The sequence below is a fragment of the Nannobrachium achirus genome, assembly GCF_963921795.1.
Source record: "Nannobrachium achirus genome assembly, chromosome: 10".
Taxonomy (NCBI): domain Eukaryota; kingdom Metazoa; phylum Chordata; class Actinopteri; order Myctophiformes; family Myctophidae; genus Nannobrachium; species Nannobrachium achirus.
In genome coordinates, this window is record NC_137819.1 from 18,418,529 (window position 1) to 18,435,965 (window position 17,437).

General features: G+C 42.7%; 2 protein-coding genes across 2 annotated transcripts in view; one reads left to right on the forward strand and one right to left on the reverse strand.

Moving 5' to 3' along the window:
• Positions 1 to 17,437, forward strand: part of LOC308292879 (GTPase IMAP family member 8-like) — a gene marked incomplete at both ends in the record, with an annotated part of 407,153 nt that overhangs the window by 248,755 nt on the left and 140,961 nt on the right. The gene's annotated exons all lie outside the window — the stretch shown is intronic.
• tbxta (T-box transcription factor Ta) lies at positions 6,414 to 9,852 on the reverse strand (the record flags this gene model as incomplete). Its single annotated transcript, XM_080735935.1, has 6 exons — positions 6,414 to 6,672; positions 7,117 to 7,414; positions 7,537 to 7,663; positions 7,789 to 7,923; positions 8,307 to 8,571; positions 9,668 to 9,852. 6 exons carry the CDS (start codon positions 9,850 to 9,852, stop codon positions 6,414 to 6,416), a joined length of 1,269 nt encoding a protein of 422 aa, XP_080592061.1.

Genomic DNA, 17,437 nt, shown 5'->3' on the forward strand with positions numbered 1-17,437 from the left:
GGAAGGTTCGATATTACCCCGGCTGCCCCCCTGGGTTAGTGTCCACGTGCCCTTGAGCAGGACACTCAACCTCTAAATGCACCTGACGAGCAGGTTGGTGCCTTGCATTGTTTCCCCCGCCGTCTGTGTGTGAATGTGAGTGTGTGTGTGTGTGTGAACGGGCGAACGTAACGCACATTGTAAAGCACTTTGGATAAAGGTGCCATAGCAATGCACCATTTACTTCAACCCTAAACGTAGTTTTACCGGCGTGCCCCCGGGCTCTGTTCTAGAACCCCTGGCGTTTTCACTCCACAATAAATGTCACCACGCTTTGTAGGTTGGCTATTTTTACCCAATGTTCCCCGTAGAATAGGGACTCTAGGATTCATATTTTCAAGCTCGACGAAGCCCCCAATGATCTGCTAATTCATTCATTTCAATGTGCTCCAACAAGCTCATACTTACAACGTGCTCAAAGATGCAGATTCACTCCAGATAACAGCTGTCAACAGGAACTCAATAACGAGGATCAGGAAATGGAGCATGGTCTGTGTCGTGATTGGCCACATGGTCTCCACGTTGGGCCAACCAAACGTTATCTCTGCAACCTCTTGTTTGGAGTGCTCCAGACCCGGCCCTCCACACCTGGGTGCCGGACACACTCTGCGTATACGTGTATCTGGAACGAACACACACACACACACACACACACACACACACACACACACACACACACACGACACACACTTCCAGGGGAGGAGAAAAGGGAGTCCGGGTCTCCACATGTCAATTAATGGGGATCAACAGTGGCTGCGTGTCGGGGTGTGCGGATGGGCTCAGCGCTGTCGAGGGACAAAGGCTTCAGTCACACAGTGTCCACACGGCACAGGGGCCTCACAGCCAGGGGCCCCATAGGGCCCGTCACCGAGACCTCCCTTCTCTCCCAGCGGGAGGGGGGGGGGGGACCCGTTTACCAGCCCCAGACTGAGCAAAGATCCTTCAGCAAACATCCTCCCCTGCGAAAGGCCTGCGCAATGCCCATAAACGCTGTCACACACATGGCCACATGCATATGCATACATGGCACACGCGCGCACGCACAAACACACAACATTTTTCCCCTGGTATTAACAGACACATAAAGTGAACGATCTCCTTTATTATAAAAATCCATCATCTCTTAAACCATCTTAAAATACAAGCTCACACCTGCAAAATGTTGTGAGCAAGTTGTTTTTCTTATTTTATTTTATTTATTTTGCTTGAGCTTGTAGATTTATATTTTCATCCATGCCTTACCCGTTATCCCTAAACTTCTTTGCCCTTTTTTTTACTCTTTTGAGAAACATTTTAAAATACTTCAAATAGCCGATCTACATCGACACGTTGTGAGCTTGTAGATCAGCTATTTGGAATTATATTCAAAATAGTAAAAAATTACTAAGGGGTTTAGGGATAAGGGGTAAGGCATGGATGAAAATAGGGGCCTTCTTTTTTTATAAGCTTCTTCTTTGGTGCTTTGTAGACCTGCTTTGTTATTGAACGGGGCTTAATTTAGACCTGGTGCCACCTAAAAGTTGTTTTACCTTTGGAACCGGATGCCACCTATGTGTCTCATTAGCTATACATATAGCAACATCATTCATTTTACATTTTTGAATAAGAATTTGAAGACCTTAGGTTAGGTTTCAGAAGGTGTTTTTAGAATCTGCCTCAGGTATAAGCGTGTTAAGTGCTTAACAGACATCCACGTTTGGCAGTTCAGATGAAGGAAGCCATTTTGATCATGGCCATGGGCGGAAAGAAATCTCAAGGGATGCTCTAAGTCTTTCACTCTCAGACCTCAGTAATAAAGCGGAGTTATTCCCTCTCCCTCTCAGTAATAAAGCGGAGTTATTCCCTCTCCCTCTCAGTAATAAAGCGGAGTTATTCCCTCTCCCTCTCAGTAATAAAGCGGAGTTATTCTCAGCAGAGGTAAGCTTTGCTGTGGCAAAGCGTTGCTCATCTTCGCTGCCAGGTGCGTGTCACATAGCTGCTTCATTACTGTTTGCTCGTGGCCCCTGGTGGCCCCTGGTGGCCCCGTGGTGGCCCCGTGGCCCCGGAGCTTTCATTTGCACCTGGGTGTGGACTACTCCATCACTGCACTGGGACCACCGCTCTGTGACATCATCCAAAGACCCCAGTGAAAAACCCTGTCAGTCAGTCAGTCTGTCGGTCTGTCTGTCTGTCTGTCTGAGTCCTTGGTTGAATCTCAGCTCTGTCCCAGGCTGTCAAGACAAGTCCAGATTATTATTATAAACTGAGTACTTTGAATTGATTGCGTTATTTTGGAATTAAAACACTTTAACTCAAAAAGAAAAGTATTGTGAAGCAACATCCAGAGAATAGCACTTTAATGAGTGACACTATTTTTACAAAGTGGTCCTCAGTGGTCCTAACCCTAACCCTAAACTAAAATTTAAATTAAATATCTCTTTTAACCTAGCCTCTCTATTTTCAAGACATTTAATTTTCTCTTCATTGATTTTTTTTCTTTGTTTCAATTGAGAATTATTGTGTTTTCTTTAAGACAAGTGGGTGGCAGTGTTCACACGAACTATAAAAACAATGACAATGGTGAACAATTATATATAGTTATAGTTATCTGTAATGGCTATTTTGTCGGCTATGAGACTTGGGCTGTACGCATGGTATAAAAAAAAACACATTGTAGTTTTGTCTTGCATATTTTACTTTTACAGTGCTGGTACAAACATTTTCATGCATGGCTTCCTGCCTTCCTCTCTGGCAATGTGGCTCTGACGCGAGCGAGTATTTCCCGGTGGATCTGAGCACAAGGGGCGGAGCCGCTCGATTGTCCACGACACTGCAAGCGGCGCGAAGGCCAGCGGACCTTGGTCCTGCTCTTCGCCCCCGAGCGCCGCAGGCGCGAGTGGCCGCGAAGAGCGGGCCAGGGCCGCGCGGCCGAGTTACGAAGCCGTGGTGAATGCAATCGTTATATTTATGCCCAGGCCGTAAGGCCTGGGCAAGCGCACGATAAACGCCCCGTCCAAGCGACTACAATGGAGCGCTCCCTAGCTCCGCTTCAGCCAATCAAAATCTTCGGTGGGCGGGGTTGCCCCCGCCCCTTGTGCACAGATCCACCGGGAAATACTCGGTCGCGGCTCTGACAATGGTAAAAAACATCTATACTGTTGGCTAATCACACACACCTATTTATGCCCTTAGCTCCCAATCAAGCCTGGAAGAGGCGTGCCCACACATCATCTAATTAACCAATATTATGACAAACTAATAGAACTAATAATGCCAAATAATCACAACTGTCGATAGATAATTTTGGTTGTAGTTAATATCATATTGTTTGAATTCAATAAATAAACAGTAAATATTGTGCTAATGCCATGTGCAGATTACAACCTTGGCTCTGTGGAACACCCACAAGGCCAGGTCACTGTGGCCCCCAAATAACAGTCCAACTGTCTTTGTGGAAATAAACTAGGAAGACCCCCACGTGTTTTTGATGCATGTGGCAACCTCGTCATATTAACAGGAACCTATGAACTTGTCCCACGCCTAACTGTCATATACTGTATTCTATTCTACTGTATACTTTTATATACAAATATGGTGTCTGACCACCATCTTGTCAGAGAGAGCTCCAACCACGGAACGGATTGGATGTGTTTTCTGTACTTTTAGCTCGTCTGTCTCTCTCAAAATATAGTAAATTCCAATCATACACTCAGATTTCTTTCCATGTCTTATTTCTTTGAATTAAGGGAATAAGAGTCTTAGAATGTCAACTATAATAATGAAAATAACAACAACAATCAAACATACAAAACAGTGCAATGGCTTCTACATTATCTTTATAGTTATCATGCCCAGTGGGAATTGCACTTAATTCAGGCACAAGCCTGTACAAGTACAGGTTGTGTGTAAAACAAAGCAGCACTGGTAAACAAAAACAGACACAAACACCAAACAGAACATTCAGAGCAACAAGGAAAAAAAGAATAAAGAAGATTATTATCGTTACTATTATGGTCTTTCTTATTTTGGGGCTTCCATAATAAGCCACACAGTGCATGGTGAAGGTGTTAGCCGTGTGTCACACCGGACCGTAGATTGTAGCGTCGGGGTGTCATGGATGGAACTGGCTCCCTCCGACGGGTTGCACCTCTCCCTCCCGGCCCGCCGTTTCAATTACATGTCAAAGAAGCCTCGTTCACTTAGCACAGGTGTGCTGACGGCGGTATCTTTAACCACTTGAACCCCAGCGTCCGTATTCTGGTGATGGGGGAAGGCATCATGCAAAAATAGCTCGATCTACGAGCTCAGGATGCGTTGCGTTCGCGACACATTGTGAGCTCGTACGTAGATCGAGCTATTTTTGCACAAAGCAATTCGGTGTAGACGGCATAAAAAGTGGTCAAAGTGTGGTTGTAATTCGAGTTGTCTAAAGACTACAGGTTTATGTTCTGTTCAACACTCATGTTCAACACTCATGTTATTGAAGGCCAAAAGTTGATCATGATCGAGGTGGGGGCGTCACACCTATTAGGCCAAATCAAAGAGCTAAAATGATACACCTCCAAATAAAATGTCTCTACATAACAGTAGCTTATACAGGTTGGGGATACATATATCCCCAACAGTTGGTTGGGGATTATCATGGTACGTTTATAACGGCTGTGCTCGTCCTAATACTGTAGGTGAACATTCGCCCGAAGCGAACGAGTTGCGCACGTGTTGTGAACTTGTAGATTGGCTATTGGCTACGAAAACAGGAGAGGGGCGTATACTAGTCCTTGGAGGACACTGCTCAGCTATTGATTGATTGAACATTTTATTGACAAAACGTGCATAATACATGACCATATATTTGTATAGCCTGTGTCAAAAGGATAACACGCAACAAGAGCTTATTCTATTGTAGTCCTTTTAATACAGTAGATGTACAGTATATCGTTGCTGTTGGATGGAAAGCTTGTATATCCAAAAAAATGATAATTTCTTAATTATTATGTGTTAAAACATTAGCCTGGTTCCAGACTCGCTGAATCGGAAATGCAATTCAGGCCAGGCTATTAAAACATGTTAAAATAGTGAAAATAATCTCACAATCAGCTATTTTCACTACTTTTATACAGCACTTTTGTAAGAGGGCATTCATACTGTATATACAACTGTTCAAATATGGAGACACAAGGTTTTTTTCCTGACAGCAAGGATACTGTATATTATAAGTGGTGGTATACAGTGTATAAGTGTTTTAATGTATTGATAATAAACTTATACAGCTGTCAGTTTGGGTAGAACTCTTCATGTCACAATGAGTGATATAAACAGAATGTGTTTATGTGCCTCATTGAAAAGTGAGTTTGGACTGTGTTGACATGAAGCTTCAAGTACAGTTGAAAGATGAAATGTGTCTTAGGTTAGCATGAAAAGAAATCGAAACAGAGAAAAGTTCTTTTTTTCCTTTTTTTCATTTATTATTAAATGACATAAATAAATCTTACAATGAGTTCAAAATACAAATAGATAAGATATGTACACATGTTCAGCGACCAGAGAGATTCTGTTCTTCCATTAAGACCATAGAAGGCAGTAGTTCATTCATTCCTATTGCAAGCAAAAAGGCACGTTTGAATGGAACAACAGTGAACGTGGACGTTAATTTATTCTATATACACACATATACAAGTTTATATGTTAGCGCGACCAATCACTTCACCTTATATATTTTTGAATAACAAAAAAGAATTCATAGGCCTAATAGACAATAGTCAAACATAATGATTGGCCACTTAATGACTGGGTAGGGATATTTACTAATTGTGTATCTGGTATAAACAAGCAAGTGTGACATTGTTCTTGATTTCACGTCGCTGGTAGTTGTCCATTGTAGCAAAAAAAATGATCAGGATAGTTATTCACTGCAACTTTATCAGAATACATGTCCTTCAGTATATGCCTTCGTTATTAACCACTTGAACCCTATATATACTGAATACTTGACTGGCGAGCCAATCGAATGAAGCTATGAGAAACTGACCCCTGGAACAGGAAACAGGAATGCCACACTTCTTCAAGGGAACTGTAGTTCCAGGGAACTACAGTCATGACCAGAGCCCTCAAGGATGCTAGGGTTCAAGTGGCTAACTTTACACTTAATAGAATTTAAGAGTTTTTAAGAGTCTTGATTCTAATAATGGAATGGGAGCGGATTGTCTTGCTTGCACACGAAGCCCGGGGGGGCTGATCCTCTAGGACGTTGGTTCCAGTCCACTGACTGTGTCATCCGGGCCAGGCTTTTGTGTCCATGTGGCGTGCGGGGCTGTGCCGTTCCTTCACACGGCCCAAAAAGGAGTCGACGGCTTGAGAAAAGCCACGGAGCGGAGCCTTTCTGTCCCGGCTCTCGCTCAGTAGCTCTGGGCCACCGGTGCCCAGGACGCGGTCAGCCGGGCGATGGAGCTCTCGAACTGGGTCTCGGGGACGCCCACCTCGGCCAGGCTGGGGTCGTACATGGAGGACGGCGAGGAGACGGGCAGCGAGGAGGTCAGGCCCGTGTAGGAGGAGCCTCGCAGGAACTGGGAGGTCAGGCCGCCCGCGATGGAGCCCGAGGTGGAGCCGGACGGGGTGAGGGTGGTGCCGGCCACGGACCACAGGCTGGGGTACTGGCTGTGGAGGACAAGAGAAAGAGATGGAGTCAGATCTAATGAAACTATATGGTACTAAATTCTGATAGTAATCATTGCTATAGAGCAGTGGCTCCCAAACTTTTTAGCTTGTGACCCAAAAGAGAAATTAGACTTGTACCCAAGCTAGTGAAAACAGCAGATTTACAAGCTACAACGCAAGGTAAGATATGAGCTTGTAGATTAGTTATTTGCACTATACTTAAACATTTGTTTTCTAATTTATAGAATTTCTTTGATTTTTTTCTTTGATTTCTTCATGAAATTACTGAAAAAAATCATTGCATTGTTTTTAAATTATGTTTTTTTCTTTTTGCTTTTGCTGAGAAGGTTTTTTGAAAATGTTTTGAAATATGTTTTGATAAATCCAAAATGTAATCAATAGAAGAATTGCCCAAGAAGAAACACGATCGGTAGAGCATCGTACCTGGAGTTGGACGTGGAGTTGGTGGAGTGCGACAGGGTGCCCATGCCCGTGGAGTTGGGGATCTGGAGAGCGGACCAGCTGTCGTGCGTGGGCAGAGACGCCGAGGTGTTGTCCATGTAGTTGTTGGTGCTGGCGGAGCGGTGTGGGTAGTGGCTGGGGTACGGCGAGGCTCGGTGGTTCCTCAGGCTGGAGTAGCGCTCGCAGTAAGACCCCGACGAGTGTCCACCCGTCCCGTTGAACTGCGGGGGGCTGGTGCTGGGGCAGATGGGAGTCTGACCTGGCAGGAACCATCCTCCCACTGAAGAAGAAGAAGGACAACAACAAACATGTTAATATTCATGTAATTTTCTGTGACAGACAGAGTGTTGAATCAACATTTCGTTTGGTTTTGTCGTGGCGGTTTTTGAGAGCAGAACTCACGTTGTGAATATCCAGACTGCTGGCTGTCTGTGCTGTGGTGATCGGGGATGTCTTTGTGGTCGCTTCTCTCTTTGGCGTCCAGGAAGGCTTTGGCGAACGGGTTGTGCTTGATCTTCAGAGCTGTAATCTGCGGGGAGGAAAGAAAGAACGTTATTTCAAAACATTCACAATGTGAAGACAATACTGAAAATACTCTGTGTGTGCATTTGCTTGTGTGGTGCATGTGTGCGTGTGCATGTGTTGCATGCGTACCTCTTCGTTCTGGTAGGCTGTGACGGCGATGAACTGTGTCTCGGGGAAGGACTGGCTGCTGATCATTTTCTGGATGCCTCCCACCTTCACGATGTGGATCCTCGGCTCATATTTGTGCAAGGAGTTCAACATGATCTGGAAACATGAATCAAATTATCGTTAGTTTTTTATTAGACAAACATTAAAAAATGCTATTACTTCTATAGTCTATAAATTACATTGTATTGTAGCAGAGCTAAAAGAAGCCACGACTTGGCAAATAGTTTGATTGTTTGATAGAAATACGTTTCAAAGGTTTTTGAATTTAACTTTTAAACAGCCAATAATATATCGTCTCTGCCTATGTCCAAAACTGTTACTTTTTAGGATTCCAATTCAAAAGTAGCTGTTAGTTTTAATGCTTTTGTGTGACGCTGTACTATGATTAAGTAGGGCAGTAACGGAAAAAACGAAACAAAAAAGTTGAATATGGAATGAGTATTCAATCAATTAAAATAATAGTTGTCATGGTTGTTTACCTGTCCTCCTCCGTTGAGCTTGTTGGACAGCTTGACCTTGCTGAAGGACACGGGGGCCTTCATCCAGTGGGCGCCGAAGTTGGGCGAGTCGGGGTGGATGTAGACGCAGCTGGGGCTCTGGGGCTCGGGCTTGCCGCCGGGCACCCACTCCCCGTTCACGTACTTCCAGCGGTTGTTGTCAGCCGCCACGAAGTCCAGCAGCACCGAGTACATGGCGTTGGGGTCCAGACCCGACACGTTGGCTCTGAGCACCGGGAACATCCTCCTAATAGAGCAGACACAGAGCGTTGTGGTTAAGGGAAATACTCAATAATAGTCATAATGGTACAAATGACAATGACAAAGTATTACAGTAAAATCCACTGTGTTGAATTAGAAATGGAACCAAATGGAACCAAATTTCAATGTTCGTATTAATTGTTAGAAGCATTGATGTGGTGATATTTAGAACATGTTCCAAAAAACGAAATAAATGATAAAATAACAAATTGGAAGTAAATGTTTAGAAATGTCAAATGTTCCTAAACTAATATAAGCTCACAATGCATTGCCACTGCTATGCATTGTGAACTTGTATAGATCGGCTATTAAGGTATATTTGAAATAGAGCTATAATAAGTGGTTATCCTAGAATGCAATTTGATTCAATTTGATTTATATTGCAGCCTCACAATACGAGGCTTTAAAAGACAATCAAGGATAAAAACACATAAACAGACATATGCTACTTATTTCCATTGGGTTATTTTCTCACATAAAACCGAGAATAGGCCTATGTAATAATAATAATAATAGTAGTATAATAGTCAATAAAAACATCAAAGGCACGCAAATAATAAATATAAGTAACAATAGTCAACATGTCACCAGCAGGCCTAGATATAGGCCTAAGACACATATTGACAAAATTGACGGCTTTAAAGTAACGAAATGTATAATTCTAAGCTCTACTCGTTTTTACAAAAACGAAATTTGCAGCTAAATTATAAAACTGTTTGTTAGCCAAACAACAAGCCAGCTACCAACAGATATTTAGTGGCGCTAAAAATGTTGGCCAATGTATGGTGAAACACACAAATAGCCAACTTCAGCTATTACTTTGCAAGGTGCGTGATCTACGCAGGCCTAACACACAGTTAAGTTAACACGGGGGCTTATTCGGTAGCTAGAGAACGGGACTTGGGTACAAAACTATACTAAAATAACGGCCAATTTCGGAAGAAAACAGCCCCAAATATCCTGTGCGTAATGGTGCGTAATTGCCGAACACAGTCCAGATCCTTGTCAAACAGGCGAGGCCTGTATGGGCTAAAACCACTGGGCTAAAAACAAGCAGACCCTCGCCGGCAGCAGACCCTTACCTTCCAGTCTTGGTGACGATCATCTCGTTGGTGAGCTCCTTGAACTTGGTCCAGAGCTCGGCGTCCTCCAGGCCCAGTTTAATATCCCGCTCCGAGGCGTCGCCCTTCTCGCTGCCCTTCTGGAACTCGCTCTCCACGGCGCTGAGCAGATGATCCAGGCGCTGGTCTGGGTTTGAAGAAGACATGGTCGGTTCGTTCGTTGTTTTGTATTTCCAAAGAGTGTTTCACAGAGATGATGAGAGATCTACTGCTGTTTGCTGCTGTAGGATTCCCACTCAGGCTATTTAACTGCAGTGCTCGTTGCTGACTGGCAGTGGAAGGTTAATGCCTGGAGGTGGATGGACTGTGTTGTGTGATGTGAGAGCTGCGGGCCCTTAGCATTTAAAGGGCCCCCAGGGACCTCATGGGGATCGTGGGCGTGGAGATGTGGACGCAGGCCGCGCCCCCGTGCTCAGTGCGCGCCCGCTTTCTCTCAAACTCTCTCTCTCTCCCTCTCATATCCGGGACCTGTTTCCAGTCTATTATCTGTCTGTCATTCAATGTTGTATGAGTTTAAAAACAAGGATCTCAACGCAAACAAGCCATGTGCTTTCCTGAGCATAATATTCTTTTAGGTGCACTTTACCAGTGAACTGTTATGAAACTGTAGGCTACTTTTTCCTCTGCAAACTTCTAATAAATACTTCAATCAATCAACCAGTCCTATAGGCTAGTGAAATAATTAGTGTCATTCATTATTTAATTTTATTTAACTCTAAGAGTGTACAAAAATGGAACCAAATGGACCCTTTTAGCCCTATAGGGTTTAACTCCTGTGTTTAAATATTAGGGTGTATGTCATCTACAGTAGCCTAACAGGCTAAAACAGAAGACTTTGGTTTCTCTCAATATTATAATTTCATTATAGGCATATGGAATTTACAAATAAACACACACACACACACACACACACACACACACACACACACACACACACACACACGCACGCACACACACGCACACACACACACACACACACACACACACACACACACACACACACACACACACACACACACACACACACACACAAAAATCATTTCTACAAAACATGTATAGCTTCATACATCATTATCTTGCTTATTATCTTGCTTATTGTATTGATGTATTACCTGCTTATTGTAAATTGCTCTAGATTAAAAGCGTCTGCTAAATGCCTAAATTGTAAAATGTAAATTGTACATCATTGACCCACATTGGATAAACACACGCACATCACACGCGCGCACAGGCCAATGGGTTCCCGTTTGAAGTCGTGTTTGCTTGTTTGAGCAGAGAGATAGATAGGCCTACGCATGAATTAAACTTAAGAAGTGGGAAATATTATAAAGATGTGCAACTTCGAGAGGGCATACAGACATTAGCTTATAATAAAGTGTATTGACTGGCTAAAACATGAATAGTTTACATGATACAGGGACACTCTCACACATGTGGGCCTACATGTGTTCAAACTGTGCGTCTTGCGCGTAAAAGCAGATGAGAGAGGAAGAGAGCGCGTCCCGGCGCGCTGCCTTTGAACTCAGTTGTATATTTGCAAATAATGCGACTCTATTGTTGTCCCAAATACACATGTGAGAAGCGCTGTGTTTACTGGGGGGACGAGGGCCATTAGGCCGCGGCTATTGACCCACACATCTTCATGTCCTGCCAAAGTGTGGATGGAGCTCAAGTGATGGTTGGATTTGCGTAATGGGGAGCTGCATGTCAGTGGTGGGGAAAAAAAAGGACTCGAATGTTTTACTTGAGTAAAAGTATCAATGCTGCAATGTAAAAATATACTTCGTTACAAATAAAAGTCTAGAATTCAAAAATGACTTGAGTAGCCTAATCTAAAAAAGTACAAACGTATATTGGCGTCAAATTGTACTTAAAATACCAAAATTAAGTTCAAGTCTTCAAATAAAATTAAAAAAATCCTTTGAAAATATATTATTTTCAATTGGCCAATATTGATATACGACTGAAGTGGTTAATGTATATTTTGTAATAATAATAAAAACCTCCAAACTTACTATAGTAACTAAAGTTTTCAAATAAATGTAGTGGAGTAAAAGTACAATATTTGGATCCGATATATAGTGGAGTAGAAGTAAAAGTATTGGATATTGGAAATACTTGAAGTACAAATACCTCAAAATTGTACTTAAATACAGTACATGTACATACAGTAAATGTACTTAATTACTTTACACCATTGCTCACTGTCCCATAATTATTCACTCATTCATTCACATTGTTAAATGTCTGCCAGGTTATTTGCTCCCTATATTTCTACAACTATAATTAAACAATATCAGCCTACATATTGAGAATGCTTTGAAAGGAGGGCAAAAACAACATCGACTAGGCCTACCCACTTTCTGACAGACAATGATGGACCCTAATGAAGTACATTACTTGAGCACTGTGCTTATACATTTTTAGGGAGGGGAAAAAGTACATCATGAATGAACCGCCAAGCCTTATTTCACATAATTGTGAAAATAGCAGATCTACAAGCTCACAATGCATCACCAATGCCATGCCACAGCATGCATGTTCATAATATTATCGATTCATGCATTTTTCTGGAAATTCTTTGGGGAGTATTTGGGGGATATTTTCCAAATTCTACAGAGAAATTCAGATTTTGAAAAAAACTAAAATGTACTTTGTAATCTGTACATTTGAATACTTAAGTATATTTTTTAACCTAAGTACACATTTGACAGAGCAACTTATTCTACTTGGAGTGGAGTAATATTAGACCAGGAGTATATTTGGACTCAGGTACATGGGGTTCAGTGTTGTTTTTTTGACAGCAAATTTTGATTTAGTTTTAGTCATAGTCTTTTGAATAAAATGTAATTTCGTTTTAGTCATAATGTAGATCATCTATTTTTCAGCACGCAACACCTGAGAGCAACCAAACATAAAATTACTCTCTTCTCCACTAGTCGCTCCCTAACGTTTTAAGTCTAGTTTTTATTTTGTTGGCGAAATTGGCAATATATTTAGTCTTAGTTTTAGTCATCACAACTCACTTTTTTATGTAGTTTTTTATTTCATTTTCATCAGTGAAAAAAACGCAGTCGACAAACATTTTTCGTCATAGTTTTAGTTGACGAGAACAACACTGATGGGGTTGAGTCTTGCCTTCTATCCATGCTTACACGCTTACACTGCATTTTAGTTGTGAATGAAGCACAGGTTTTACTCATCGCTTGCCTAAAAGAACAGATGTATAGGTTGCTGTTATAGATCTGTTCTTTTTTTGGCAATCGACGCTCTCGCGAGATGGAGAAGGATAAAATAAGCTGTGTCCCTTGTGATTTTATGCTTTTTAGATGCGTGTGTGTCAGTAGTTTCATCCTGTCTGTCTGTCTGTCTGTCTGTCTGCGTGCGTGCGTGCGTGCGTGCGTGTGTGCGTGCGTGCGTGTGTGTGTGTGTGTGTGATGTACTTGGAATTGAGTGAGGGGTATGTGGAGCGTGACGTGGGCTGTTTACTGGGGCTACTTCCTCCATTTCCACTGGAGGTCATAAATGTAAAGAGTCCTCCTGACACCTATACATCCCATCATGGCATTCAGACTGCTCTGCTTTCTATTTTTATTATTATTTTGGAGCCTGTGAGAAAGAGAGGCTGTTTTAAACTGCAGCTACATACAGGATAACACCCATGGCACCACCACTCCGGGGCATAGTGCACGCACGCACGCATGCACACGCACGCACGCACGCACGCACGCACGCACGCACGCACACAAACACAACCAGACAGAGACACATCTCTCTCCCTCTCTCTCTTTCTCTCTCTGTCTCCTTTATTGTGTCTCTTAGTCTTTCTCTCTCTCTCTCTCTCTCACTCACACACACACACACACACACACACACACACACACACACACACACGCACACGCACACGCACACGCACACACACACACACACACACACGTGCGCACACACGCTGATGCTATATTCATGTACAGCCATAGGTGCCATAGCATAGATACACATGGTCAGACATAAATACACCCCTCACACGCACGCACGCACGCACGCACGCACGCACGCACGCACGCACGCACGCACGCACGCACGCACACACACACACACACACACACACACACACACACACACACACACACACACACAGAGGAAGCTGAATCATACATATTCCATATTTAAACAGATACTCATGTTTATTAAGTGAGTCATGGTATAATAGCACTCATAACAAGCCGGTTGTATCACAGGTTGCTAGGTCTCCTTCTGACCACCAATAATAACCAACACAAACAACGTTCAAACAGCTTATGAACAACTTCATAAACTGTCACATCCAGAGTGTTAATTTCAATTCAATTAAATTCAAAGGAGCTTTATTGGCATGAGAAAACATACGTTTACATTGTCAAAGCAAGTGTCAAAATGTAAACAGTTGAAAATGGCGAACATATAGTATACAGTTGAAGGGGGTACAGCGTTGTCAGTATTGGCATCAGTTTACTTACTGAACAATGGGTCTAAATAGACTGTTATTGTCTGAAATATGATTCTTGATTCTTTTCCATGGATATACAGTACTAAGTTTAAACTAATATACCGTATCCTGGGCGGCAGTGGCTCAGGAGGTATATAGAGGGCCACCTGGGACACAGAAGGTGCCCGGTTTGATCCCCGAGTTAGTGTTGATGTGTCCTTGTAAGACACTGAACTCCTCCCAGGTTGGTGCCTTGCATGCTTTTCTCCACCGTTGGTTATACTTTTAGGGACAGACAGACAGACAGACAGACAGACAGACAGACAGACAGAAGTCCCAGATGACCTGAGAGGTCTGGATGGTTCATCGTAAAACACAAGACGTTCCATCTAGAAAGCATTCAACCACTTCTTAAACCCACGGTGTCCCAATTCGGGGCTTGTTTAATAGGTGAAAATAAATCTGGAATTCCAACCTGTAGATCTGACATAATGTTGCCCCCAGAACAACTGTCATATAACTTGGATAAAGGATGTGCCTCAGACTTGGACCTCTAATTACACTTTTAGGTATGGTTATTGTACTGATTGCACTGTGAACACAGTCACTTTTCTTCCGCATTGCACTGATTGTACTGGTTGTTGCATGGTTTGACCGACATCGACACTTCATTTATTTTGGGGCGGGATATGGTAAGGGCAATGTAACCTAGTGTTGCTGTTGTTTGTATAGTTGTATAGGTGTATACTTTTGTATACTGTTGTTAAGAATGTGTTAATACAGCATCAAAATCATTTTAACCACTTTATCCATAGATATGTTATACCATGGCTATTCAAAAATAGCAGATGAGTTCGCAAAGTGTCACTTTGTGCCACCTTGCGAGCTTGTACATCTGAGTATTTTTGAACAGATGAACATTTTGAATATCTTCTCTTCTGGGGGTGACTGGCAACTGTGACTGGGTGGGGGGTCCGCGGGCAAATCAATGTGGGGGTCCTTGGCACGAAAACGTTTGAGGACCACTGATCTATTTTATCTGTTTATCTAGAGCAGTGGTCCTCAAAGTGGATTCCAGGGACTCTGTGGGTTCCTTTAGGCCGGGAGTCTAAAATGGACCCATACAAGTCTGCAACTCCGTCACTGTCAGAGTTAAGGGGAAGACCTTGAAATGTGAACGTTTGAGACACACTGGTCTGGAATATGAAATAACAAGTCTCAAGGCAAGCGAGGATGCAGCAATGTGTGTAGCAGGCTGACCCATACAAGTCTGTAACCAACGGGTTCATTTGGTTCCATTTGTACACTGTCAGAGTTAAGGGGAAGACCTTGACATTTGAACGTTTGAGGAACACAGATCTATGGAATATGGACAACAAGTCCCAAGCGAGGATGCAGCAGAGCAGTATGTGTAGCCTAGGCGCTCCCCGGCCGCGCTGCACTGCGCTGGGCGGTGACGTGGGGGTTAAGGGACTCTGTCTTCCACTGGCATCAGCACACACTCACCTAGGTGAGAAATATAACAGAGGCCTGGTGCTTGACAAAGAGGACACTTATAAGCAGAGCATATTTTCCAGAGGACTTCGCTGGCCTAAATAAGTAAACACGGAGAGGCGGATGAGTCGACCATGGGAAGAAAAAACAGCCATACGCGTTCACTGCACGTACATTATATGTCCTCCAGTCCACAGGAGTACTTTTTGCACACACGCGCGTGCGCAGGATTTGTCAAGTTATTTTTCAAATATTTTTATGTTAAGGCCCCCCAAATGTGGACCCCATATCTGAGCACATTTTGTAGCAGGGACCCCCATAACAGAAGACTCTTTCAAGAATATCAGATCTACAAGCTCACATCATGCATGGTTATTGCACGCAAAAGTTTGTAGATCTGATATTTTTGCGTGGTTCAACTGTGACTGAAGTTGGTTTCTGAACGGAACAAATACCTCGACTGAACTTTCATCTCTGTACATGAGTACATTCACTCAAATACTGAAGCCTACCTAAGTACAATTTTTAGGAACTTTTACTCTACTTGAGTATTTGAATTGCTTCTACTTCACAACACAGAGACGAATATTGTACTTTTGACTTAATAATTATTTGACAGTTTTAGTTACTGGTAACTTTGCAGATTTAGATTATTATAATAAAACATACATTGACCACTTAAACCCTACTTCATACTTTATGCTATTCAAAGTTGCCCATCTACAAGCTCTGAACTTGTGGATCAGCAACTCCTTTTTCCCCCCTTTTTGAAAGATTTGGGAAACGTTTTGTACTTTTACTTTGGCGCTGTGTATATTTTGATGTGAAACACATTGTACTTCACCTCAAGAGTAAAATGTTGAATGCATGCCTTCAGTAACCACCAGTGTCTGTGAGTACAGACTCTTCTTACCGTCATGCAGTCTCACCCAGGTGACATACACTGTATGAAGAAATGTGTTTTCTTATGACAATCAGAATGCTCACTGGATGACTGGAAGTGAATCAGAGAGCACACTGTGTACATACAGTGGTTTCTCAAACGTCTTCATGTCAAGGACCCCCAAATTGACACATACAGTATTACACAGGCCTGCAGGGACCATCATTTGAAAAGATTAGACAGAGACGCCCATAAAAGATTTGTTTTTGACAGCTAAAGCAGTGATTCACAACAGTTATTATTTCAAGGACTCCCCCGGTTTGACATGCATTAGGACCACCATCTGATACCATTTTGATCTCTGGGACCCTAAATTGACCTACTATGATATAATTTACAATGATCAATGTACATGATCATGATCATTGTAATGTACACTCTCAGAGTTACAGACACACAAGTGTTCCTAACTGTTAAAGATTTGGCTATGGGGACCCCCTGGAACCCCACCAAGGACCCCTGAGGGTCCCCGGACCACACTTTGAGAAACATCGGTGTACACTAGTGTCACTACAAACGACACCACAACAAATGACAAGCTCAACACTTTGAGTTCATTGTATATTTATTTTTTTCAAACCTTTAATTCAACACGTTGCAAGACATGATCTACACAATCCCTGCCTCACAACAACGGTTCCTCATGTTCTGTTTGTGGCATGTGTGTGTGTGTGTGTGTGTGTGTGTGTGTGTGTGTGTGTGTGTCTAATTTTCATGTCACCAATTTGATGACTAATCAGGCCTGAATTGAAGAGGCAAAATAAAACTACAGTCAGTGGATTGTAGTTTAATGTGCGTTTACTAGCTACTGTAACTGCAGCACCACACT